Raw genomic sequence first — 26,718 nt, 5'->3', positions numbered from 1 at the left:
TTCCCAACGTCTTTAAAGAAATTTTTTCCAAAAACTTTTGAGATTTTTGAAATTTTTAGAATAGCTGTGCCTGGAATTAGTAAAAGTTATTAAGAAATACCTATTTGATTCTTGAGTACATTATTTTTTGTATGAAATTGCAATCTATTATTAAAAGAATTCCTAAAAAAATTTTTTTTAAGTGCTTCTAGTTTAAATTAATGGAAATGTTCTGATATAATAAAAAATATCAAATATTTTCAAACTTTATCTTAATATTATATCCCTTCTTAAATATAATATAGCAAATCTCTTACATAACACACGATAACAAAACGCTCACTGAAAAAAAAAATGCCCTTAACTCTATTAAATTTTTAATTTGCAAGCTTTACTTAGTCTGAAAAAAACTCATCCGACATTCATCAGTTTTCTAACTTTTAGAATCATCGTTTTTCAAAGAGCACAAGGAAGCCTGGTAACTTTTGATAACTTCGTTTTTAGTTTTTTGATAGTTTGGGTCTACCATGAAGGTAGACGCCTTTTGATTGTCTTGCGTCATTTTAGAATTCTTCAATTTGGGCGAATGCGCAATTCTATTTTTAACATTGTCACTGAGATCCGGCACATTGCTTAAAACATCACTGGGTGTATTATCTCGGTTTTCTGGAATTGCATCTTTAACAGAATTTACTTTAAGACTACTAGCTCGAGAGAAGTTCCTATTTGATTGTGATTTATGCTTAGAATTGAATAGGCCCATGTCAAATGATATTTTAACGTGTTTCTTTTTAATTGACAGGAAGTCGCTTTCGCTTCCGTATTTTGTTTTGTCGTTTTTACTGGGCGTATTAAAAGAAGTTGACTCTATATTTTCTTTTTTGGTTTCACATTCACTGTCACTAAGTTTTTTAACCCTTTTTACTGTACTGCTCTCACAAGATTTACTGTTTGTTTTGTTGCAATTGGTGTGTTTGCAATCTTTAGCACAACTTTGACCATCTTCACTGAGCGACTTTGAAAAGGTGCAGATCTCTCGTGCCTGGAGTATGTCGCACCCATCTTGAGTTCTTTGAGTGATGGTTGTAGCGCCGGTGTCTTCTACCTTTTCTTCTAAAGAGAACTCCTCTCCCATGGCGGTGGCGAGTTCCTTTTCCCATTCTTCTTCTTTGATTTGTCTCTCTAATTTTAATCTCTTCATTTCCCGTTTTTCTAATTCCTTGTAACGGTTATATGTGATGAACTCTGGAATGATGTTTAGCATCGACGCTTCGACTGTCGGTGAGTTTTGCGAATCCTGCAATTCAAATATATTGTTTTAATACTGTATGTCATAAAAGCAGTAAATTATTATTAAAGTAAAATTCTATTTTTAGCGAAACTTTAATTCATAAAATTATTTTTATATATTAATTGATAAGTTTGCTTAGAGTTACAACATTGTGATAGTATTTAAATATGAAACTTTTTTTACGACCAGAGGAAAAAAACTCGTATCTTTAAGGCTGGTATATGCGTATGCATTTTTATTGAATCGGATTGAAATTTTTTTTCGATCTGAATAGAAACTTGCAGTGATGTATAGTTTTAATCTTGTTCTAAATTACTAGTTAACTAATCATCAAGTTTTCCGTTGGTGTTAAAGCGCTATGGTGCACTAACCGCTAACCCGCACTATCCGCTAGAGTATCAAAGCGCCACAAAACTCTGTATTTACCCTCCCTAAGTGCATCAATCATATTCATCCATCGTATCACAAATATAGAAGTAAGAATCTTTTTTCGTGACTATTAATACATTATATTATGGTATGAAAACATATCGTGACAAAACAATTTCAACAATTAAGAGAATCGCACCAAATCTAAGCTGCCGACTTGCATCTCCCGTATGGACTTCTGTTTGGCCAGTCTCTTCTTCTTTTTATGTAAAGGTCTAGTTTCTACGATCATTTCTTCGAGTTCAAAGGTTGGGTCACAATTTAAATGGTCCTTGGGCGGGCAGAAGTCTGGTTTGTAGCTCTTTTGAAATACCCTCTCGTACTCCAATTTTGAAAGCGCTTGTATTTTTTTGAGTTCATCGAGAGATGAGCATCTTCCACCAGGACTAACGGACAGGAGCTGAAAATAATAAAAAAAACAGTTAAATAATGGTTTGATCGAGTGTTGCCTACAAACAGAAAGGCTCCGGTTTTTTTACGTTCGAACAGCATGGACAACATCCAGTAAAAATACTTTTAACCATACCCCTAAAATTTTTATGCTGTTAGGAAACACTTATTTCAAAATTACTGAAGTTTTGTAACACGGACATTATTTTTATGCAGCACAGAAAAAAAGTAAATTGAATAAAAAAATCAATTTTACAATAAGTTCCGAAGTGAGTATAATTACGTTATGAACAACTTAATTCCCAATTTATAAAGTTTTCCAGCATAGATTGTAATACATTATTACAATCTATATTCCAATTATCATATAATGTGATAAAAACTACAATTTTTCAATAAGTTCTGAAGAAATAATTGAAAAGTAAAGAAGTTTGAAGCCGTATAACACTAAGTTTGCCGTATAACACTACATAATAATGAAAGACATTGATAATTACTCTGAAGTTTTGTTAAGTGGTTAACGTGCATTTATATAAATTTGAATGGAAAACATTTCACATTCTGGTATGTGTATTTCACAGTCTGAGAATTCTGGTTATTTACGAATACATTTGGAAACTGGTAGTAGTACTTTTAGATTGAAATGTATCGTGATCAGTCGATTTAAATACGGGTAGTTGAAATGTAATTATACTAATGAGTTGAAGAATTTCAGGTCACACTCAAAGTCTCAAAGAGTGTAAAATATTGAGAAGTACTAAAATTCAGCACGTGTTGTTCTTTTGTCATTTTTTTTTGTTTAATACCCCTAACTAGACACCTAACTACATGCCCGTATCTCATTGAGGTATAACTAGAATATAGAAACTATAATAGAACTTGAAAAATAACTTTATAATTTGATGAATTGTTAAAATTCTGTGAAACAACCCTTCTTTAGTATTATGACACATAAGTACGTAACTTATTAGTGATTTAGAAAGTTTTCCTCTGATTGCAAGTTTTGTGATCTTGGCAATTAAGATTTTACAACATACCTTATCAAATACCTTGCTAAAACAAATGCATAAGTCGTCTCATTTTTAAAATTTTAGATAGTTTTGTAAATCAATAAATTTGGTAATTTTTCTATAATATTGTTCTTCGGAATCTTTATCTGAAGTAATGCGGATTAAGAGTCAAAGAATGGAAAATGAATATTTGTGGTTACCCTTTTGATGATATCCACCAGCTGTTTATCTACTGCTGAAGGCATCCTCAGGGGAACAGTGAACAGTTGCCTGACTTCTGCTACTCCGGTCTGCGAGTGGATATCGTATGGCCTCTCTCCTGTGACCATCTCGAAGGCCACTATCCCCAGTGACCACCAATCCACGGGAAAACTATAAAACAATTTTTTTAGATAAGTAAATACCTATTCATCGGCGAACTTTTTAAAAATTAGTACCTAGATTACAATTACAGAACGCTGTCATTAGCACATGTAATTACTTTATTCCTAGTTACAGTGTAACAGTGTAAAACAGCATTAAAAAGTAATTTTTAAGCAAGTACCTATTGATAACTTGGACCGGTGCACAACTGTTCGGAGTTTATTTCTAGAAAATTACAAATAGTTCTGTGAACCTTAAAAAGTATACCTCACGTCCAAAAATGATGTCTTTAAATTTCCTTTTATTGAGTAAATCATCACTATTTGTAAATAAATAGCTAATTACTTAATAATAAATCATTCATATATTACTTAATTTTTAAAAATTTTATTGCTCTGTGGTTCAGTAAAGATTATTCATTAATAATTGTGAAATTTTTTCAATATTATGAAGAAAAATTTAATTTGTACAATTCCTTTAGTGAAATAAAAAAAAGTTACATAAAATGTAAATATTTATGATTCATAATTAAGTAGGAAGGTATTTATAGCAACATAAAATCTTATGAATTCGGAGAAATTTAAAAAAAAAATGTTTTGAGTTATGAAATAAGATAAAATTAAAAACTTCTTTTCGATGGTTGGATGCGAGGTCTACTATATGTTCACAAAATATTGAACTAAATATTTTTCATGTTATAAAATTATTTCATTTAATATGACGGAAAAAAAATACCATTCACAATAATTACACGTCACAGAATAAAAGCATAATCATTAAATAATTTAAAAATAACAGTTAACTGTGGCATTTGATCATAAAATGACGACAGAAAGTATAACAGATATAAGTATATACAAAATACTATAAACAGGTATGAGTAGAATATGATTTAAGATTTTCACGGCCAAAAGTATTTTTGTTATTTGTTTTTGGGGTATTATGCCGTGTTGCGCTAACTCCTTCTTTAGCCAACGTTTCGGACAGCATTGCAGTGTCCGAAACTGCCCTGATGATGGACACTGCAATGCTGTCCGAAACGTTGGCTAAAGAAGGAGTTAGCGCAACACGGCATAATACCCCAAAAACAAATAACAAAAAAAAAAAAAAAAAGGTATGAGTAGACTTAGGTTTAATTAATAATGATTTAAAAGATAAGATAATATAGTAATATCTAACTAGCTTCTATGCAGTTAAACAGATCCGCACAATTTGTTACATACACCTGTTACTAACTTCAAGTAATCTATGTACAAGCGAATTGGTTTTGAATAATCACAATTAACTCTTTAAATTCAATAGATTCAAACAAAAAGTACCTAAATCTAATTTACTTTACACGAATGGTTTTCTCGTTTCAAAGGGGTCGATGTTTTACCCTTTTAGAGAATTATTTGTTTTATAAAGGCATACCTACAGAACTGACAACAAGAAAGATAATTTTTAGAAGGCGAAATGCCTTATAATGCTGAAGCCATATATTATTACTACCGGTATTAACTGATACCTATAATGATATCATATTTGGCAGCTCAAATTCTTTTCAGGACTTTTTTTATTATTTGTATTTATGTGACTATCTCTCAACTGCTCATTTAGAGCCAGTGCGATTATGGCATCCCCAATAAGGGTATATCGCGAGGCTGAAGGTAGTGGGGAGGGGAAGGATATGGTGAAGAGGATTGTGAATCTTACCTGGCTATCCAGATCTGGTCACCAAACATGGTTAAATCCATTTCAAGCAACGTATCAATTCCTAAGGCTGGTCTTATACCATAATACAAGATACTGAGAATATCTGCTTCTCGTGCCTCAAATATAATATAAATAATTTTAAATTAATAGGTTGTAAAATAAAAAAAAATTATCAAATAAAATTTTCTTGCACATGCCAGGATTTGAACCCGCGACTTTCGAATGGCTAGTCTGAAAGTGAAAGTCTTGAAGCAAGGAAGTAGTCAGAATAAACTAGAAATATTTGCACACAAGCGAGGCATACCCGGCGTTGCCCGGGTTATGAACAGGGCTGTCTTGAACCGTCAACAAGCAAACCGAGTTACCCCTTTCGAAAATTGTAAACCTACAGAAAAACAACGAACCACATTTTTTGATGATGATTTTATTGAAGGCGTTTGTGCAAGGCAGATTGCTAATCTTAATTTGGAGATACATATTAAGTATGACCATTTAAAAGACCACATAAATAAATAAAAATTCTGCAATTATAATTTTCAATTCTGTAGTACACATTTTATGCATACAAATGTTATGTTGCATTATGAAAGGTCAAACAAAAAGTTAAAGCTTAAATTTGATTTAAAAAAAATGTAGATTGCCTACATAGTTCTTAATTCTTGACAGGCCAAGATGCCAAACAAAACGTCTGTAACCAAGTGGGTCTTCCGACGACCCCATGCATTTTTCTTATGGGCTTTTAAACTATCGATATCCCAATTATTCAGTCAATTATGGTAACTTATGTATTTGCGCAGAAATACGTAAAATACTAAAATGATATGTCAAGCATTTAAGCTAATATATATGATGATAGTAATTTTGGGTACTGCCTACTCAGCCACTTGGCTGCGGGTATGTTAAAAAATACTCCGAAAATAATGCTAATAAGGTACATAGTCCGCATTCCTCAATAACTTCAGAGCCTATGGAACTACGGCATCCTCAACTAGATAAGTGATGAGAGCGAAGGAAGTGGAAAATTAGTTGCTATCCTCACAAAGATATGGAAACACGTCGCAGGTGAAATTTTCTACACTGTATCCCCAATTGTAGTAGGTATGCGGTATGGGAAAAGGGAGTGGAATATTAATTTCTACATACCGAAACACATGGAATAAGCAGCACAGGCGAACAAAAATTCTAAATCGAAGGGCAAACCAAAAAATCTTTCGATTATTTTTCGGAGAGTCAGTATCCCGACAATCGAAATGTATTATTTAAAGCTAAAACGGAAACCTTTAAAATATATCAGCTTCGCCGAATAATAAGGGAGTGAAGAAATACGTCGTATTCCCACCCAGGCGTCACGAGTTAACCTTAAAAATATATCAGCTTCACCGAATAGTAAGCGAGTGGACAAATACGTTGTATTCTCACCCAGGCGTCACGAGTTTAACTACCTAAACCCAAACTAATTTTAGCTAAGTCCTCCATCATTGCAAAAGCAACGTTTATTTTTTCCTAGTCATGTGTCCCCAATGCGTATCATTTTGCCCCCCTACGATTTTGGGGCCCCATGGAAATTTTTATATATCATTTCTCGAGTCGTTTGTCCACATTGCATACAAATTTTGCAGCATCCCAAAAGGTTACATGGTATGCTATAAAAGGAACTTAATTTCTATTGGGGCCTTCTCTGGCAGTTAATGTTAAAAATAAAATAATAATCGGTCGCTGGCTGGGGCCTTTTTTTTTGGAGCCAGTTATAAATTTCCTTTAAAAGTTTTTTTGGTCACCACACATAATACACTCACAACACGGTCTAACTGGCTCTAGACGGTGGGAAGCAGTTGGAATATTAATAACAGTTGCGGTATTCATTAAAAAATATATAAATATATAAAAAAAATAAAAAACGTAAACAACATAAGTGATTAGATAGTGTAGTGGAATAGGCTCGGCAAAAGACCACCACTCAGAATGGAAACGTTGCTTCAAATTGCATTATTCGTGTTTGGTAACCACCAAACACGGATAAAGCAATTTGAAAAAAAAGGTGGAGTGTTTTCTCCACCTTCGTCTTCTATTCTTCTTCCTCCTTCAGCCTCACAACATACCCTAATTGGGAATGCTATAGTCCCACATGCTTCAGACGGTAGGGAGTAGTTGGGACTCTTAGCTCATGATTTAATAGTCGTTGCCAGCTAGACGTAGTTTCGAAACCAAGAAATTCATTTTAACTTATTTTCATGACGCTATAGCCTTCCGTTCCATAGTTTTTAGATATATAGATTAATATAGACTTACGCTTTTGATTTAGATTATATGTAATATACTTATTAAGGAATACCTAAACAAGTAAAAAAATGTATTATTGTGTATTTTTTAGCAGAAGAAGTAAAAAAATTTGCATTGCAATGTCGTGTAAATTTTCTTTGAAATGTGAAATATATTGAATCGCAACCTTTCGTAGCTGAACTCATGTCAGAATGTACTCAAACTATATACGTTTCATGCAATAACAGAAACTTCTCCAACGCTTCCTTTGTTGGAAAATTCAAAGGAACCTGATATTACATTAGAGTTAATTTTCAAGCTTCAATTTTCTAAGGTTTTACAGAGCTGAAGATACTCCCAGTATTGCCCTGATAAGACACCATATATTGCAGGAAATGGGTTTAGCTACGTTTAGCAACGAGATCTAAACTTCCAATTACCATCATCTTTCTCACTTTCTTTTGATTTAAATTTTTTTGTTTGAATACCGTAAAACAGTCACAAATGCTCTCAATCATCTGCAACAAAGCGGGACTATAGCATCTCAATATTTGTGGTATTTTTCGAGGTTGAAAGGGATCAGGAGAAGAAGGAGATTGAGCACAGGAAGGTAGGAAAGTACCTGGATATCCTGAACTGGTCATAAAACACGTCTAAAGTCATTTTAAGCTTCATTTCGATGGCGAATGGCGGTATTTCAACATAGCAATTAAGTGTCTAACCTTTCCCTCCCCATTGATTCAGTTTTAACCCTAGATTCATAACCATTCGTCCCACAGACCGCACAAAACGTAAATTTGTTTCTAGTATATCGAGTGAAAGAGATAGAATGATGATCTATCAAGTACCTTCCTAGATCCCTTGTTCATTAGTAACGCGGGTGCGCTTGCCTCGCAGTGTCTTGTGGACAAGTTATAGATCTTTGAACGTCTGAGAGATGAATGTTTATGAATAGTGTAACTTTTGACGAGACAGCAAGTTATTTTGAAAACATTGTTTTTGATGAGTTCTGGTTATACAGGGTAAAAGTAAGTATACGATATTATTCTATATGAGTTATTATTTATAGTTACATCTTATTTTATCGTTCAAAATGTATTATTGTGTGTATTTTACATCAAATCTTTTTATTTTATTTTAGAATGGATGATCGGCAAATTAGTGACTATTTGAATCGTTTATCTGATGCTGGTGATGATGATTTTACCAGTCAGCAAAAGGATGTAGAAATCAGTGATGTCGAAGATCATGTGGAATTGGATGAAATGGTCCCGACAGATTCCGACAGTGATAACGACATGGTTACGTAAAAGACACGAAATGCCAACTTTGAAGAGATGCCTAAAAAGGAAAATCGCCGAAGTTTTAGATGAAATGCTTACCATTGCCACACCTGGTCCAGGTGGTACTAAAAAAAAAGGTTTCTGATTATTGTGATTATAAAAAACGGCATATGAAAAGGTTCCAATGCAAGCAATGCAAAAAGTATATGTGCATGGATCATCGCGGTCTCATGTGTGTGGAATGTACGAATGGAATTTAATTTTAACTCGTTTATTATTTTTTTTGTTACCTAATTAAACATGTTAAAGAGTGCCATACTTAATTTATTTATTTTATTTACAAGTTCTCCAAAAATCGTCACTTAAATTTAGTCGTCGTGTGTGAGATGAATGTTTATGAATAATGTTCCTCTTAGATAGGTTATGAATCTAGGGTTAATACACTCCCCAAAATCATTTGTTTTTCCTCCTTCTGTTTATCATTCTTCATATAATCAGGACCTATTCACGACCCGTATTAATAAAGACCTTCCTACAATCCCTAATTAACCCGCCTCCCCCCAAAGAGGCGCTCTTGTCCGGTTATGGGCGGTTGGGACTATTGGATGTTTCACCCTTATTTAAGCTCTCTTGAGATGATTTTATCACTAAATGGCGCTTTATAAAGATTACCATTTATAATATATTTTATATTATAAAAAAATAATGCAGGTTTTTTGTAAATCGGAAATTAATCTAACATTTTTAATTTATCTTTCTTAGTAGCAAAAGTGCAGAAGCGAGCAGCGTTTTTTATATCAAGTTGGGAACCATTTTAAATTCCACCGTTACTCGTTCCATATAATTAAATTTTAACACTTTAAAAACCTAAAAAACTATTTTCTTATCTCTTATCCTAATAAATCGGTTATTATGATCGACTTAACGTAGTAGGTAGATAATTAGTATATATCCGTGTAAATAACACGCAAATTAGATCAGATACATAAAAATACTCGTATTTATAAATTATTTTTGTCCTCTCACGGCTCCGTAGTAAACGTTCAAAAAAAAAGAAGAAAATGGTTGCATTTAAAGAAACACTTTAAATTTTTATACCTATAACCTATAACAATAGTTAAATAACAGAACCAGATGTGATTTTAAATACCTCTATTGGAACTTCGATTTGGTTTTCGTGAATGAATTAATGCACATCTTGGAAGTGGAAATTAACCCACTTTCCGACAACCGATCGAGCTGAAACTCGGCAGATGAACTCGTTGACGATGGCAATACATTTTTTCAATTCATTTTGGTAGCATTCTTGCACACACGCGCGCTCACATATAAAATGAAATTGCAAGAGATAAATAGATGTCGGTGCTACGCAATCAGGATTTGGCTCAGTTGTTGGCGTGAACTCCTGTCCATTTGGGGAAGGTAAAATCACCAGTCAAATAAAAAGTACCTGTGTATAAAATCATCTATTATGAAATTAAGAAAAAATATTGTTTTTGTTACGGGTTGATTTTTTTATAATTCTCAAAGCACACAGCGATTTTTTTCCAAGCAGGGAATTTCACTTGGCAAATGTTTTTTAAGAGATTGAAAAGTTAAATTGTCCAATATTTATATTTTGGAATGGAATTCGGAATGCGGACTCTTAAAGAAAATTTGAACAAATGAATATTTATTTATTAATAAACGGACATCGTCCAAATTACAAAATTATAACACGAATACAGTAAAATGAAAAATACAGGAGTAGACAAAGGTACTTGAAAGCAAAGACATAAGACAGATATAATACAAGAAAATAAAGTGACTACTCGAATCAAGTCAAGACTACGCCGTGGGTCAGGACCACGGGACACTTTTAATATTCCGTCACTTGTTTAGCGACCGGCAAAAATCATTCAGACTTATACCAAAAAAGTTAAGGTTTTGACTTGAGTTGACCAGTCTACACATTCTGGACAATGGTGAATAATATCCATAATTTGTCGAATGATTGTTGAAGAAGAGCAGTTCATTATTTCTGAGTCTGTGCGAGGGGATATTAAAGGGAATGAGTTGCAGTAGAGTAGGTGAATCAATAATACCATTTATAATTTTGAAGAAGCAAATGAGGTCATTTCTTTCCCGACGGACTTCCAAAGGAGAGAGGTTTAGAGTTAGTTCTATAGAGACAAATGAATCCACAATTATTGGGATATTTCTGTGATGATGAACAGAGCAGGTTGGAGAAGAAGATGGGGAGAAGGAAGGTTGGGAAGTACTTTGATATTCAGATCTCATCCAAGGCTACAGGAAAATTTAACAACGTTTTATTTTCTGATTTGTAGTCTTTTACGAGGTCGATATTGCAAGAATCTACCACTCTGGAACGTGCCGCAGATAAGATGTATTATTTTAAAATAACGGTATTCCATAATTGTAGAATTTATGAAGTTGAAAGCATATTTATAATAAAAATCCTCAAAATCATTGCCTTTTAAAAGAAGAAATTCACGTTTCGAATGTTGGTACACTTGAAAAATTACTTCCTCTATCCACATCTCTCAAACATATAAACGAAACAAACACACATTTCAAATAAATATTTGCTAATTATAAAAAAATATCCTCATTTTATCGCTTGTCTAATATGATTCAATACAGTTTCAGTATTTAGAATTAAAAGTTCATTGGACTTGATTAATTTTACGCAATTTTTCGCATCATGCATGCACCGACAACTAAAATCAGTATGTTTTATTATAATTCATTGTAATCCTAGCTACAAACAATAAATCCAAATTTGATATGTTGCAGTGTAAATGGCTTAAAAATCTTGTGCCCAATTCACATGAAAAGTTCAAAAATATATATTATCATGTGAAAACAAAGTATGTAACATTTTGAACTGAATGGGTTATTTTTCTCCATTTTACAGCTCGATGAAATTTAAATGAATTTAAGTGGAATTTAAGCGGAACGGTTGCATTTCAAAGTTGAGTATTTTAATTGGATCGGGCGGAGTGAAACGAAAGCTACAATATGACGCTACTTGCACCAGAACAAGTTGCGATTGGTGCAATGGGAAAGAAAATATTGGTTTATTCATTGTAATAGGAATGAAGCTCAGTAATTTTGAGATTTATTTATACTGTTAAATTCTGAAGAGCTTTAGAGTGAAATGTTACAAAATTTTAAACGAGTTGGTCGGGAAGTTTGGGGTTATGCAATATGCATGTTTCTTTTTGATGTGAAACATCTTTTGGTACGACAAGGGGGTAATACTAAATCTTGCATAGTAAGCGTTGTAAGACGGGACGACGCTCTTGCACGGAAACCGGACGACTAGCCGAGTGACTCGTAGGTTTTTTCCGCCCGGCCGCCAAAACTCTGTGCGGTATATTCACTTCTAATCTCACTAATATTGGCAATGGATCTATTCTGAAGGATGAAGATTTTTTAAATTTGAAATAAATACATGTTTGTGTATATTTCGATTATAATTAAAAAATTGATTTACTTCCTTTAATACAAACCAGTTTCGATGTTTCACATTTGCCAGGCGTCCCATGACGGCTATTTTTTTCTTTGAATTTCAGATATAATACTGCAATCCTCTCATTTCAGCTCCCACGAGTATTTTCATCAATAAGCTATAAGTAAGCAACTAGGGAGTTAAGAATGACCCTTACATGTCAAAATACAATTCGCTTAATTAAGCGAATTTAATTAAGTTTCAAATTTTGAATGGAAATTTTATTGATTCTTTTTTTCCTATTATTTCTGGCTTTCACCCTTCAAGGGTGTTCTTGGCCATCATTTAAAATTATGGAGAAATGAAATGTGAATTTAAATATTAATTTTATTTAGATGAAAATTGGGATTGAGTTCAGACTTAGAAGAGATGAAATGTTGAATGAAGGCGAGGCAATTTTAGCTAATGCTTGATAGAAGAGAGGAAGATTGATTATAATGCAACAAACTTATATTTAGGATAATATATTCAAATTTCGATAACATTGCGTCGAACTAGGAATTTGAACTCGGAATATTTGTACTTTTGTAAAACTTTCTCAAGAGTTGTTTTTACTGTTGTTTTTATATTTGTTTAAAAAATAATAAAAATAAAAAGATTTTTTCCGATATAATAAAGAAGGTACGTGAAATAATAATATTACACAACATCTTTATTGTATATGTAAATATATAATAATACATGTAAATGTAAACATATGTATATATACATATGTTTTTTCCATTTTTTTTTTCATTAAAATATATGTTTAAATTATAAATTAATTTTTTTTATACTTATTTATATATATATATATATTTGTTTTTTAGTTGTTGTTAAATTGCGGTTGACGGTTTATTTGTTTTTTTTTTATATTTTTAATATAATAAGTACTTATGTGTGTCTGTAATTATTAAATTTAAAAAATAACTAATTTATCAAAAAGGTTCTGCTATGTTCCAAATCTATTTAAGTAATCAGTGTTGCCAATTAAATTTGAAAACAATAAATAAATTCGATATTTGTATTGCAAAGAATGTTTAAATCTCATCACTCATCAATTCCCCGCTGTAACAGTGACGGTACGGTCAGCAATATTTTATACATGCAAATATTCTGCTACATAATTGAGTTTTAGTTTTAGTGTTGGCTGATAAATTTTACATTTAAAATATATTATTCAAAATTCGCAGACCTTAGGCGTAAACTGGGCCGCCCATATTCATATATGGAAATTATTTTTGTTAAAGCGATAGAATTTTACGTAGACTGCGAATATTATTCAAATTCCAAGGATTCATTATTCTTTCATATAATGGAAAAGCAAAGGGATGAGATTTAAGAATTGAGGTCAGAGTTTAAGTTTTACCGAAAAATTTTTTTAAAAATAGAAATATTTACTTAATAGAGCATCGCGTTGATTATCAGTAATATTAGCAACGAAAACCCTCGATGAGCTATGATGTCATGAAATGTAAACAGATTTTTTTTCTGGAATTTAATAGAATTATGTACATACGTATTTTAGTATTGTATAATTAATTAAATCATAAAATTTTTAGCCTCAAAATTATTTCCATTCAACAGAAAAAAATGACATTTTTTTTTGTTACAAACTTTTATCAACCAGGTGGTCAAGATACAAAATCAATTACATCAAATTTGTATTTTCACAAAACTTTAATAAGTTAAATGACGGAATACACAATGTGTTATGGGCACATTAAAGTTGTAATTAAACCATAAAGTAATCATGAATATTAAATGTAATATATATTCTTTAATACTTGATCAAACAGCAATGTACTTACTGTTTCCAAAAATTATTATGCATTTACATCTTCCACAAGCAAATACTTCTAATGGAATTGTGGTTTAAATCTTAATATATAAAATAACCAATTGTAAAGCCTGAAAACGTGTACTTAAACTTGTATGGATTTGATAAAAAACTATTAAAATAAGTAAATGCATTTAATGGTTGTTTCATAATTATAATTGTGAAAATTTATGCCATTCATCCCTTCTCTTGAAAAGTTCACTATTTTCCATTAAAATGCTCCTGCGTCGTTGTTTATTTATTTATTTATTTAATATCAACGGTATAAATATACCATAAACAATGATAACATGTCACAGTTAAAATCGTAGAAATATTTAAAAAAAAGAATTACAAATATATGTGGCATTTGAATGTGAAATGACATTAGAAAGTAAGTAAACAAGAGATACAAGTACATAAGCTTCTATAGTGCAAATAAGGTAGAATTAGATTTAATTAATATTGATTGAAAAGATTTGATAGCATAGCCCTCTTGTACCTACCTTGCGTGCAGTTAAATAGATCTGCCACATCTGCGTATCTATTACTAACTTCATGCAACTTAGGTACAAGCGAGTGTTTGGAATACTCAGTCCTGATATTGTTGCATTTAAACAAAATTTTAGAACGAGTAGCTCTCGTGGGTATATGAAATTCAATGAGGTTAATTAAATCAGGACTGTCTATACTACCATTTACAATTTTGAACATAAATATTAAGTCGGATATAATTCTTCGATCTGAGAGTTTTAATAAATTTAGATTTTTCATCAAGTAATTATAATTTATATTTTCAATGGGAATACCGAGTTTAAAATTAATGTGTCTTAGGAATTTATGTTGAATTTTTTCGATTGAATCTGAATGTAATTTGTAGTGGGGGGACCAGATCGAGGAGTTATATTCGACTTGACTACGAACCAGGGATGTATACAAAAATTTTAATGTTGAAATATTCTTGAAACCTTTGGAATTTCGAAGAATGAAGCCTAGCATTTTCATTCCTTTATTATTAATATTATTTATATGCGATATAAAGTTTAATTTAGAGTCGAAAGTTATCCCCAGGTCATTAATTTCTTCAACAGAGGTAAGGATTGAGTTATTGAGTTTATATGAATGAATAATTGGTTGATTTATTCTGTAAAATTTAATTGAATAACATTTATTTATGTTCAGATGAAGTTTGTTAAGAGAACACCAATTAATTAACCTGTTCAAATTATTTTGTAGACAGATACAATCTTCAGCGCTTTTGATTATTTTAAATATTTTTAAATCATCTGCGAAAAGTAACGTATTGATATCTTCATCTAATATATTTACAATATCATTTATGAACAGTAAAAATAATATTGGGCCTAAATGAGACCCCTGTGGTACACCACTGGTAGCTATAAATTGATTGGAAATTAACAAATTGATTTTTACAAGTAAAACTCTATTAGTTAGATAGCTAGCAAACCATTCTAAAAGTTTTCCGTCAATACCGAGCTTACGTAGTTTGATCAGGAGAATTTTATGGCATACTTTGTCAAAGTCCTTGATAAAGTCCGTATATATGGAATCGACTTGAGTTCTGTTAGCTAATGCGTTTGATATATAGTTTTCATATAACGAGAGATTTGTCAGAGTTGATCTACCTGACAAAAATCCGTGTTGATTCGGAACAATGAGATGGTTAATACATGGTGAAATTTTATCAAGTAATAGTTTTTCAAAAAGTTTAGGAATTACAGATAGCTTACATATTGGTCTATAGTTAGTAACATCACTTTTATTACCCTTTTTAAATATAGGAGTTAGATAACAACGTTTCCAAATATCAGTGAAGCACCCTGTGTCAAGGGATTAATTAAACAATAGAAAAATCGGCTCAGCCAGTGAAGTAATGCAATTTATCAGGATATTGGGATGTACATTGTGTCAAAAATATACCTGCGGCGATTAAATTTGGCCCGCATCGGTACCTACTTATTTCCCAGCAGTCGCGCGTATTAAATAGGTCAATGTATTTGATTAATCGGAAGTCCATCTTCTTTGGCCAGTGTGTTTGTATCTAATACTTCCCCCATTCAGAGCCATAATGTGAATATATTTTTGTTAATAAGTTAATTTACATGTGTTAAAAATAATGTATATATTCTGATAAAAACGCTCTGTTAGTCACCTTAGTATTACCAAGTTATCTGAGGTAATTTGGTAATACAAAGGTATTGAATTTTGTTTAAATATGTAAGTACAAGTGTTCAAAAATGTGAAACAATTATTTTTAGAAGGAGAAAACTTCTTGATAAAAAATATAACGATTTTACAAAAACTCAAATTTAAGATATTGAACGGGATTGTGGGCCATTAATGAATGAATTGATAGGTATCCTTAAAAACTTTATGTAAAATACCAATGTTTTGTCACCATGTCCGAACGCATGTTCATAAAAGTCGTCACATTTTTGCATTTTGTCCTGTATTATTAAGACCAACGCAGGTGGATGAACACGTATTCCAATATTATTACGAATTTACCAACACGTTTTTAACAGAATGATTAATAATTGAAAGTGATTTTCAATAAATCTGCATTACTGATTTTTCTATGTGTATTTCTCAATACATATTGATAGCCATTTAGTCAATTATTATTTTTTTTAACATGAAAAATAGACAAGAGGTTTTTCGGTTTCAGACAATATGCAACTATCGCCAAGTAAAGTACTATATATACAAAAGTTATCAAAGTTGCCTTTCATTTGAACCTGATAAAAAAATCACATCTGCGGAAGATTTGGCTTTCGAGACCGTCGAACATCATTCCATGTCATTCTGAAACATAAAGTGGCAATACATTTTAGCATAAGGAATTTCTTATCTCTATAAGTCTATAAAATACGATTTTAAAGAATAATATTAAAGAAAATATGATATGATTCAGGCCAGTATTTTGATGTATAAAGTAAATGAAGATAAAAGACGCAGGATAACATCGATTGCCATCTTGAATACAGGATGGTTGAAACATGACTTCTCATCAATTTTAAATGCAAGTGGTTACAGACCTCATACGACCTGGCTTAAAATCATTCTTGGTAATGGAAATATTTTCCATAATTTTTTCATCACTTTTCCATGCATAATTCACAAAAAAAAAGTGGGTGTGTCAAGCCTACGCAAGACAGAAGTGAAACTTCTAGTATTCCTCTCTCTCTATTTTCATTTCATCATCTCTATTTTCTCTCTTAGGTTAGTTTGAAAATTAGAGGTTAAATAATTCAACGACGAAGCATGGATTTGCTTTTTCTAATATTTTCTTATAGATGAATGACGTTCGATTAATGTATAGTTCCAAAAATTTTCAATTTATTCACAAGTATACAATATTACATAAATAACAATATTACAATTAAAAATTACAAAGAAATTACAATGACAATTTACCAATCATGTGCCATTTTCATTGTCAATTTCATGAATATCATTTCCTAATGTCGTGATAATTGGGTTATGGTAACTAAAGTGCGAGATATATACATGAGCACTTAAATCCTTAATGAATCGTGCAAAAACTGCATCGATTGTTGTCCCGTGTCGGGAGAGAACGTTCGTGAGCGGCTCCCCCACCTCAACAAGCGCATATGGTGAGAGAGGGACAGTGAACGGTGAGCGGTGGTGGGGGTACCCGCATTTTCGTGTCGATCCTGACTCGGTTTTACTCCGTCCCCGAAAAGTCATTACGCGCCTAAAGAAGTTTCACTTCAAAACTGCTTCATTGTTAAAATGCTTTGCCTTTGCTAAAGAGAAGATGTTGAATTTTGTCCTTTAGATGGCGCGGCGTTGTATGTTATGCACAAGGGTGACAAGTTGTTTGAACAACCCTTATTTACATATTATCAACCCCTCAATCTAAGGGCACCAAGGGTTCGTTAGAGAATCTCCATTTTAAAAAGGAATTTCCTGCGGTAGTAAATGAGACCTTCCGGTTTTCCTGGTTGGCACTTTTTATTCACCATTTTTATGATAATTCAATTAAGAGTTCAGTCAGATTAATGGCTGGGATTTGCCAGTAATTAAAATGCTAGATATTCTGTGTTCACTAGTTTTTGCCAAAATACTAAAAACACCACTAATTATTTCAATATCTTTAGTTAGACAAGTACTATGTGTATCAATGATGGTTGCCCCACTAATGACTTCACCAAGACTGGTTAGGTTACACCATTAATTTGTCCACCGATACTTTTTTTTGTTGCATCATTAATGACTAATCAGTAACTAGTTGAACCACTAATGACATCTCTTATACTAGTTGCACTACTGGTGGTTTATTTAATAATGAATTTACGCAGAGAAAACTTAATGAAAAAAAATATTGCTAATTTATTAAGAATCCATTTATTCTTTATCGGGTTAAAAGCGAGATTGCAGGCATTGAATTGTTTCCTAATAAACTATTAGTAAAATACTAATGAATTTTCACGAAGTAGGAAAATGTGTTCAAAAATATTCTATAATTTTTGCATTTCGTCATTTAATATTATTATGACAAATGCAGGTGTAAGAACACGAATTACGATATAATTACGAATTTACTAAAAAATATCAGTAAGCGGCCTGCAGTACCGTTTTTAACAGGAATAGCAATAATCTGAAGAGATTCTTAATAAATCGGCAATACTCATTTATCTCCGTGTACCACTAATGCCTTTACCAGGACTGCTTGTACCAACACTGGTTACACATTTGTAGCAATGCTACGAGAATATTCTAGAACGCTCGCCAATACAAAACGCATTGTAGCGGGAACCCTTTTCTTCTATGACTTCTCTATTACACTTTAATAATCTTTGCATCCATGAGCTTTTAAGCATTTTTGTGAAATGCTTGTCATTGCCTTACATGATGTTGCTAATTAAAATACGAACTGTTTTGCTTTGAAATTGAGCTTAATTCATATTCTTAACATCATACAATTTTGAATGAGGGTATTGGATACCTACATACCTTTAAATCTCGATCTACGACAACCCAAAACGTTATAAAATATTAACGAGAGTCCGTGAAAATTTTGTCGTTAAATAAAGTTTCAATAAAACGATAAGGACTCTTGGAAAGATCCAAAAAACTTTAAAGATTTTGATGTACATAAAATTCATCCTACCGTGTATGTGCAAAATAAGTACAAATGGTTAATTTATTTAAACATAAATTTTTACGTGTGGGTAATAAAAGTACTATTTCATTCAATATCGACACATTCGGTAATGAATTATTTTGCTAGAGCCGTTAAATATTCAACAAGTTAAAGCATTTTATTTTACTTTTGTCCCTTGAAACTTAATTTATTGTGGTTTGTATAAACAGAGCACGATTTTGGTATAAATTATCTAATTTGATACCCTGGTATTTAGATTAATAGTAGTTTTATGAACTAACAGTAGACTTCCCGTCATGTTGATTATTTCGATTTGACAGCATGTGCGCGAGAGCATATGGGCGGGCTCTAACTGAATAAAAAGCTACTATAAAACACAGCAACCATCTTGATAGGATTGTCCGGAACCGGAACACATAAACAAATTGAAAGATAGACGAAATGCAAAGTGGTTGAGATGAAACAGTACTTCACAACGCTCAGTCAATAAAATATGTATAAGTCACTTGGGAATATTTTGAGGCGGAAGGTAATCAATAAAGGAAAGATAAAAAGGAGATTAGATATTGAGCGTAGCTAAACCAATTTCAAAAACCTTTTCAGGCTAAATTGTGTTCAACATGCCAAAACTGAGTTTATATTTTGTAACGATTTGCAAAATTATAATATTTTCTTAACCCTAGAAAAATAATACACAAAAGATAACCACTCGTTAAATTGTCGCATTAAGTTTTATAAATTTTATTGAGTTAACTGTTTTATTTTGAAAAAGTCTAGTAGGTATTACGTTTTACTTATAGTCAAAAATTTACAGTGTTTTGTCTTACTCTTATTTATTATTTGAAAAATATATCAAAATCTTTATAGATTCTATATACTTCTCAAAAAGTTAACAATTCAAAGACGGCTTCTGTATTTATCGCAAATCATATATTTATTTAAATATTGAAGACAATATAAGTGATTTCTAAACGAAAATCTGAAACAGAAAAATCAGAAAAGGAAACGGTCACATCTGGAAAGTGACCGAGGGGAATAGGGTCCCATTAGCTCAGTCGGTAGAGCACTGTCCCGGAAAGACAAGGGTCCTGGGTTCGAGTCCCAGATGTGACCGTTTCCTTTTCTGATTTTTCTGTTTCAGATTTTCGTTTAGAAATCACTAATATTGTCTTCAATATTTAAATATTACAATTTGAGGTTTTACTCAATAAAGTTATTCCGAAAAATAAACATATATTTATTTTATAAAAGAAAGAAATTAAATCTTAAATAAATATCAAATTTAATTAAAAAATCAGTCACCATATCAAACTATAAAAAAATCAGCTTTGGCATAAGTCATTGTTTTGTTCTGTACACTTTTTGCAGTGGACGATGCACTTTTCGTCTGTGGGCTATACTCGTATGTACAGCAAGAACTTTTCTGGGGTAAAGGCTTTTCTGGAATGTTTTCTTGAGAGTTAGAGACGTCTTTTGATAATTATATTCAACAAGTTCAAAATTTTAATTCACTTTAAAAATAATTATGAATAATTTTGATTCACACAGACATTATTTTTCGAAATTGGTGAGTGCCTTCCGAACACACGGGGTACAACTGATTGAGATATCACAAATGCACGGCGCACATTGATTTACTATATTTCTATGACGGCGCATGATTTCGCAGTATTTAGAAAGAGTTTCCTTTGAGAGAGGCCTTGGTCATCTTTGAGGATGCCATGTGGATGTTTTTCTCATGGAAAGGTTCTTTTCACGGAAAGGAAAGAGAGGAAGTTCTGGAAGGAAAAGGGTATGAGGGGTGGGTAAGAATCTAGGGGTTTATGTGTTCAGGAGTAACGGACGTATGAATCCATACCTCCAACTGCGGTGCAAAGCGATGGGTCGAGAGAGGCCGCTACTCAGAAGACATAGATAAACTTCACCCCATGAAACCGGGCACCCATGCTAAGTCACCAAACGTAACGAACCACGAAGAGGGTGACCTATGGCAGAGGTGTTGGTTATCCAATAAAGGATTCCCGGAGCGGCGGAACATCGCGGTACGGCGGTACGGTAGTCTTCGATAGTTTTGGCTATGCAGAACGGATGCACAAAGAAAGGAGTGTTAGAAGAATATAATGATGCAGAAGTATCTGTAGAAGAAGGGATGCCCCTAGGAAGACATGGCACTATCAAGTGAATCATATATTTGAGCCGGGTCATCTCAAGAGTCAGAAAAACAGAAGAGTATTAAAGGCATTATTTACGTTGGAGGAATGTGAATGAAGCGAGGAGTTTGTTCCAAGACGGAGTTGTAGATACCCCCGGATGGACAAGGCGGACCATGTTTTGAACTAGTGATCTTTGGCCCCCGACTAAACGATCTATCATTTATCATTTATTTCAAAAAAATACCGCCAAAAGATTATTCATTTCCTAATATTTTATCATCATCTATTATGTCTACTACATAAACATTTTTATTTTTAATAACTTCGTAATAGTTATTCGTAAAATATTGCAATCTCAACGATATTTAATTTTTTACCCCTTTGTGAAATTTACAAGTTGTGTTCCGGGAATTTCTTATTAAAAGCCGTCTAACATGGCTCGATGTATTTAAATTCTATGAATTCTTTTGGAATTTAAGAAATCCTTAAAAAAAATCTTGTAAAATTTTATTAAATCCGCATATTGAAGATACCATAGAGACTGTGTTTCGACGACTTGCTGTTTTGATGTTGAATAATAATTAATTTTTTTATTATTTTGATTTAAGCATAAAAGTAGTCTGTGTGATTTTGGAACTGTTAAATTATACCCATCATATATATGGATCAAAAAATAAATATTATTAACACATTAGGTAGCTTGCAATTGTTGGAAAACAATATGTTTGTGAAAGATTGACATTGTTAAGTGTTGTATTTTTGTTCGTTATTGATAACTTACATCTTAAGGCTCCGTAGTAAGCGTTCAAAGATGATTTGAATGGGACATATGTAAATACAAATGTTAGAGGGAGCGCGCTAATATAAAAAACTTTAATAATTAAATGATAAAAGAAAAAACATTTCATTAAACACGACTAGTTTGAAATAGAGCAAAAGTCTCTAGACAAATGCTTTAGTTGCATTTAAAGATACACTGTAATTTTTTCATGCCTATAATATATTAAATAACAGAACAAAACGTGTTTTTAATAATTTTTGGAGCTCACTTAGCGTTTTTTTTCTTTCGAGGGAATTCCATACAATTAACATTTCGGCATAAGAGATGTATTCATATTATCTTCAAAAGTAACAAATATTTTTTTGGAACTTAAAAATTAAAGAGTTAACGAGAAAAGTTAAATTGTTGTGACGGGCCTTTAACGAAATTGTTAAATAATAATTTCTACTCTTTGTTGTTCCATTTTGTTAAACAAATGAAATAATTCATTTTCAATTAAAAACCCTAAGTATAATTTGGGTTAGTTGGTTTTCATCTACGAGCGGAAGGTTTGCCCCAAGTTGTTTACGACGCAGCCTGTTTTCAATTTATTTTATGTGGTAGCTCCATTCGCCTTGTAGGGAGCTTTCGACATCGTTAACTGGCACAAACTTCTAATGTGTTGTCGGGTTTCTACGCAAAACTGCCGCGAACTCGAAGAAGTTCGCGAATGTGAACATACCTCATTTGAATGCACAATCTGTCTCTGTCAACGGTACACGACTATTGTGAAAAGGCGTCGAGGGTAGAGGAAGTAGTGCCAGATAAATAAAGTGAATTATTCAATATAAAGTTAGGAAACTACATAGGTAAATAAAATATTACCCAATATTTACTTGAAAAATGTATGATAAAGGAATTATTCTAGATATTTCTTGAAGATATTGTCGATTTTACTGTCAGAAACATGGCTAAGGGTGTATTCCAAGAGTGCTTTCCTTGGAAGAATTGAAAAAAAATTTCATCAAAAAAATATATTTGCTAATTTATAAAACAATTACATCACGCATAGACTACTATTCTTGTATTATCTATATTGGGTAATGATGACCGGGTATGTCGTCAAAATGACAATTCAACACACCACCAAAAAGTGATATAAAGTCACGAAAAGTGATGAAACAAAAACTAGGTTACATAGGTAACTATTAATCCTACTTTTTGGTTCATCACTTTTTATAACTCAATATCACTTTTTAAAGGTGTGTTGGATTTTTATTTTGATGAAATATCATGCAACCCGCATATGCATAAAAAATAATTACGAGTTTAAGAGAAATTCTGAGTCAGTTCACTATTGATTAACTTAAGATGATCACACACCAACAAACTCCAATAAGAAAATGATTATAAGATCTCAACATTACCACCATCAGACGCTTTACTTTGAAAACATAAAATAAATTAAATACTAATACATCTCTTAGGTATGTAACAAACCGTAACCTATTCTAAATTCTTTGATTCGTGGAAAAAAAATAGAGTTTGCAAAGCTAAAATTAAAATATAGCGGATACTTTTCAGAAACTTTCAGGAATTCAAAATTAACATTTCATACTATCTAAAAGTTTGGGAGCAAGGTTCTCCCACAAATAATTTATTTATATGGAAACATTTGCAAACAAACTATCCGACAGTAGTTGTTGGCGCCCTTTCAAAACCAGTCAAACATATTGTAGATATTTTTATATTAAAATATTATGTATATTTTGTATATTTTTAATTAGAAACTTTCACGGTAAATTCGGTTGATTTGATTTTTTGTTTGGAAGAATACATAATAGCATCAACTGCCCTACCATTTTTAGGAGATGGGTGCTGGTGGGATGGGAAGAAATAGTATGGAATAAGCTAGAATGGTAGGAATTTGAGGAAGGGACGAATTTAAGCGAGAGGAAGCATTTCTAGTGAAAAATTGTTATTATTCAATAAGAATTCTAAGTGACTACATTTGGTAGTGATACGTTTGTATCTGGTACATCTGTATTTTTGCAGCCCATGGGTATTTTCCAACCATCGTATAAACCTTCACGTTTTTGATATTATCATTGGCAGTACACATTTTTTATAAATAACTGAAAGTGAACTGGGTCCCATTATTGATTAGTGGACGACACAGTTAACTTGAGCAGTCACCTTTATTAACGTCAATGATTAAAAAAAATACAGTGTGTGGCAAGCCTACGCACGACAGAAGTGAAACTTTTAGTATTCTTCTCTCTCTCTTTTCATTTCATTCTCTCTTTTTTTCTGTCTATTGACATATTTATAAGTAGCATGTGATAAAAAGAAATTAAAAGTTATATAAATATGGGATTCGAACCCGGGTCCTGCATAACGAGTGTCGAACGTTCTGCCTCTAGACCGCGAGGAGAGGTATCTCGCGCGACGAGAACCGCGTATACAAAGTGTATTCCTCAATTGACTTGACAAATTTTCATTTTCAAACACGGTAAATGAATAATATCACATAACGTCTCGTTAACGCTTTATATAGGGTCGAATCGAAGATATATCGGCAGTGTGAAGTCATATGTGTCGTTTTTCAAAATATTTCCGTGTATTTGTCCGTTTTGGAAAAGATCTATCGTGTTTTAACAGTCTTATACCCGTATGGAGTCTGAATTTGAAAAACATTTCTCAATTTTGAAAAACTCACTTACGGCTGTGTTTTTTATTAAAAAAAACTTGTCACGCACGTCTGCGAGGGTAATTAGTCGCGTTATCGGCCTTGATTAGTAATTTTAATGATTCAAAATAAAAATAATTAATCAAAATACCGAGCGACTCTACCGGCTCGATTTGTAAGCTATATTTCGACCAAAATATCATATAGTCAAAATATCTAAAAGTCGAAGCACGAGAGCATTTTATCACTTTTCCTCGTATTAAAAAAATCACAAAAAGAAAAAAAAATAGTTAAAGCGGGGATCGAACCTCGGTTCTTCACGACGACAGTCGGGCGCTCTGCCTCTAGACCGCGAAGCTGAGTTTAGAGAGTGACCTAAACTAGGTATATAATATTAGCTAGGCTCCTATAGCGAAATGATCACGGTTTTTCGTGACGGCCATGAGTCGGTTTTACTCCGGTCCTCGAAAATGCATGACGGGCGTAGAGAAGTTTCACTTCAAAAAGCTTTGTCGAAATGGATACATGACGAGTTACGAGCGAGTTCAAGAAAAATATCATCTTTCTATCGACCGAGATGTCTATCTTTTATACCGAGATGTATTGTAGTGCTTCATTTACGCGACAATTTTAAGCTGAAATACGAGATCCCAGCGCCGAGAGCCGAGATACGTATGCGTGGAGCAACTGGCTATTGTCCTACTGTCTATTGGGCGTGGTGGTTGGGGTAAGATACTATCCTGCAGAGATAGCTTATCCGTCTATCTCTAGGACAGTATCTTGGTTCATTGTCCTGTCCGCCAAATTATTTTTCGAACTAGGACAGTGGATTCGGAGCTGTAACAAAACGGCATTGTATTGTCCTCGTGTGATTGCTATATTATTTACAAAACCCTGCTTTGAAATGGTTCATCATTCTGTCGGATATGGATAATCTTGCAATCGGTGGCGTCTCTTGTCTAGAATTTGTGGATATAAAAAAACTAAGGATTCACAAAAAATTGTAACTTCCTCCTTTGATCTCCTGCAAAGTACATAGTTTGAGTATATCCCCAAGGCTTCCCGTGTGGACTGAATGTAAACTAATAAAGAAAAGTACCGATCAAAGGGCGGATTTCAAAGAATGTTGGTTAGCCTTTGTAATTGCTTTATAGCTTTTGTTGTAATGTACCGCAAGATCGAAACAGAAACAAACTACAACACACCCGAGGCACATAGTCGAAAATAAAGTAATTTATTTTTCCGTACAGAGGACCATGTTCGATGAAGAATATTAAGTGCGCTTCAAAGCTTGATAAAATATTTTCTAGATGACCCCTAGCGAGATTATTATGATTGTTTTAATTTTTTCGACAACATGCGATTGGTAACTTCGGTAAACAAAAGTTATATGGTCATGATAAATAAATGATTTAGACCAATTTTAACCATGCTTTCTCTTTTTGAGCTATCTCCTGTTGTAAGTTGTTTATTGCCACATAATTATTCTTTTATCTAGTTAGGACTTTTATACATTTTATTACAGACAGAAGACCTTTATACAGAGAAGACTTTTATACAGAGGACCATGTTTGATGTAAAATATTAAGTGCGCTTCAAAGCTTGATAAAATATTTCCTAGATGACCCCTAGCGACGATTATTATGATTGTTTTAATTTTTTCGACAAGATGCGATTGGTAACTTCGTTAAACAAAAGTTATATGGTCATGATAAATAAATGATTTAGACCAATTTTAACCATGCTTTCTCTTTTCAGCTATCTCATATTGTAAGTTGTCAAGTACCACATAATTCTTCTTTTATCTATTTAGGACTTTATACAGTTTAGAACATTTCAGCGATAATAACTGCTACTAACCGAGTAACAGCAGTCATCTGGCTCTAATTAATCTTCCCCTTATTCTTCCCCGGGATCATTAGTTGGATTTTCTGGGTTTTGGTCCCTTCTGAT

The 26,718-nt window shown here is 32.5% G+C and overlaps 1 protein-coding gene across 1 annotated transcript in view; it reads right to left on the bottom strand.

Moving 5' to 3' along the window:
• Positions 1 to 322: 322 nt before the first annotated feature.
• LOC149411578 (serine/threonine-protein kinase 32A) overlaps positions 323 to 26,718 on the bottom strand; it is a 465,118-nt gene continuing 438,722 nt past the window's right edge. The window contains exons 9-11 of the mRNA XM_089646859.1: positions 3,300 to 3,471; positions 1,839 to 2,099; positions 323 to 1,276 (exon numbers count right to left, since the gene is read on the bottom strand). Of these exons, the coding sequence (XP_089502985.1) occupies positions 413 to 1,276; positions 1,839 to 2,099; positions 3,300 to 3,471 (1,297 nt within the window). The 3' untranslated portion in view covers positions 323 to 412. The remainder of the gene's footprint in view (positions 1,277 to 1,838; positions 2,100 to 3,299; positions 3,472 to 26,718) is intronic.

Source organism: Hesperophylax consimilis, chromosome 25, assembly GCF_061612785.1.
Source record: "Hesperophylax consimilis isolate HC1 chromosome 25, BYU_Hcon_1.0, whole genome shotgun sequence".
In the NCBI taxonomy this organism is placed as follows: Eukaryota; Metazoa; Arthropoda; class Insecta; order Trichoptera; family Limnephilidae; genus Hesperophylax; species Hesperophylax consimilis.
This window is presented reverse-complemented; position numbering and strand designations above follow the sequence as displayed.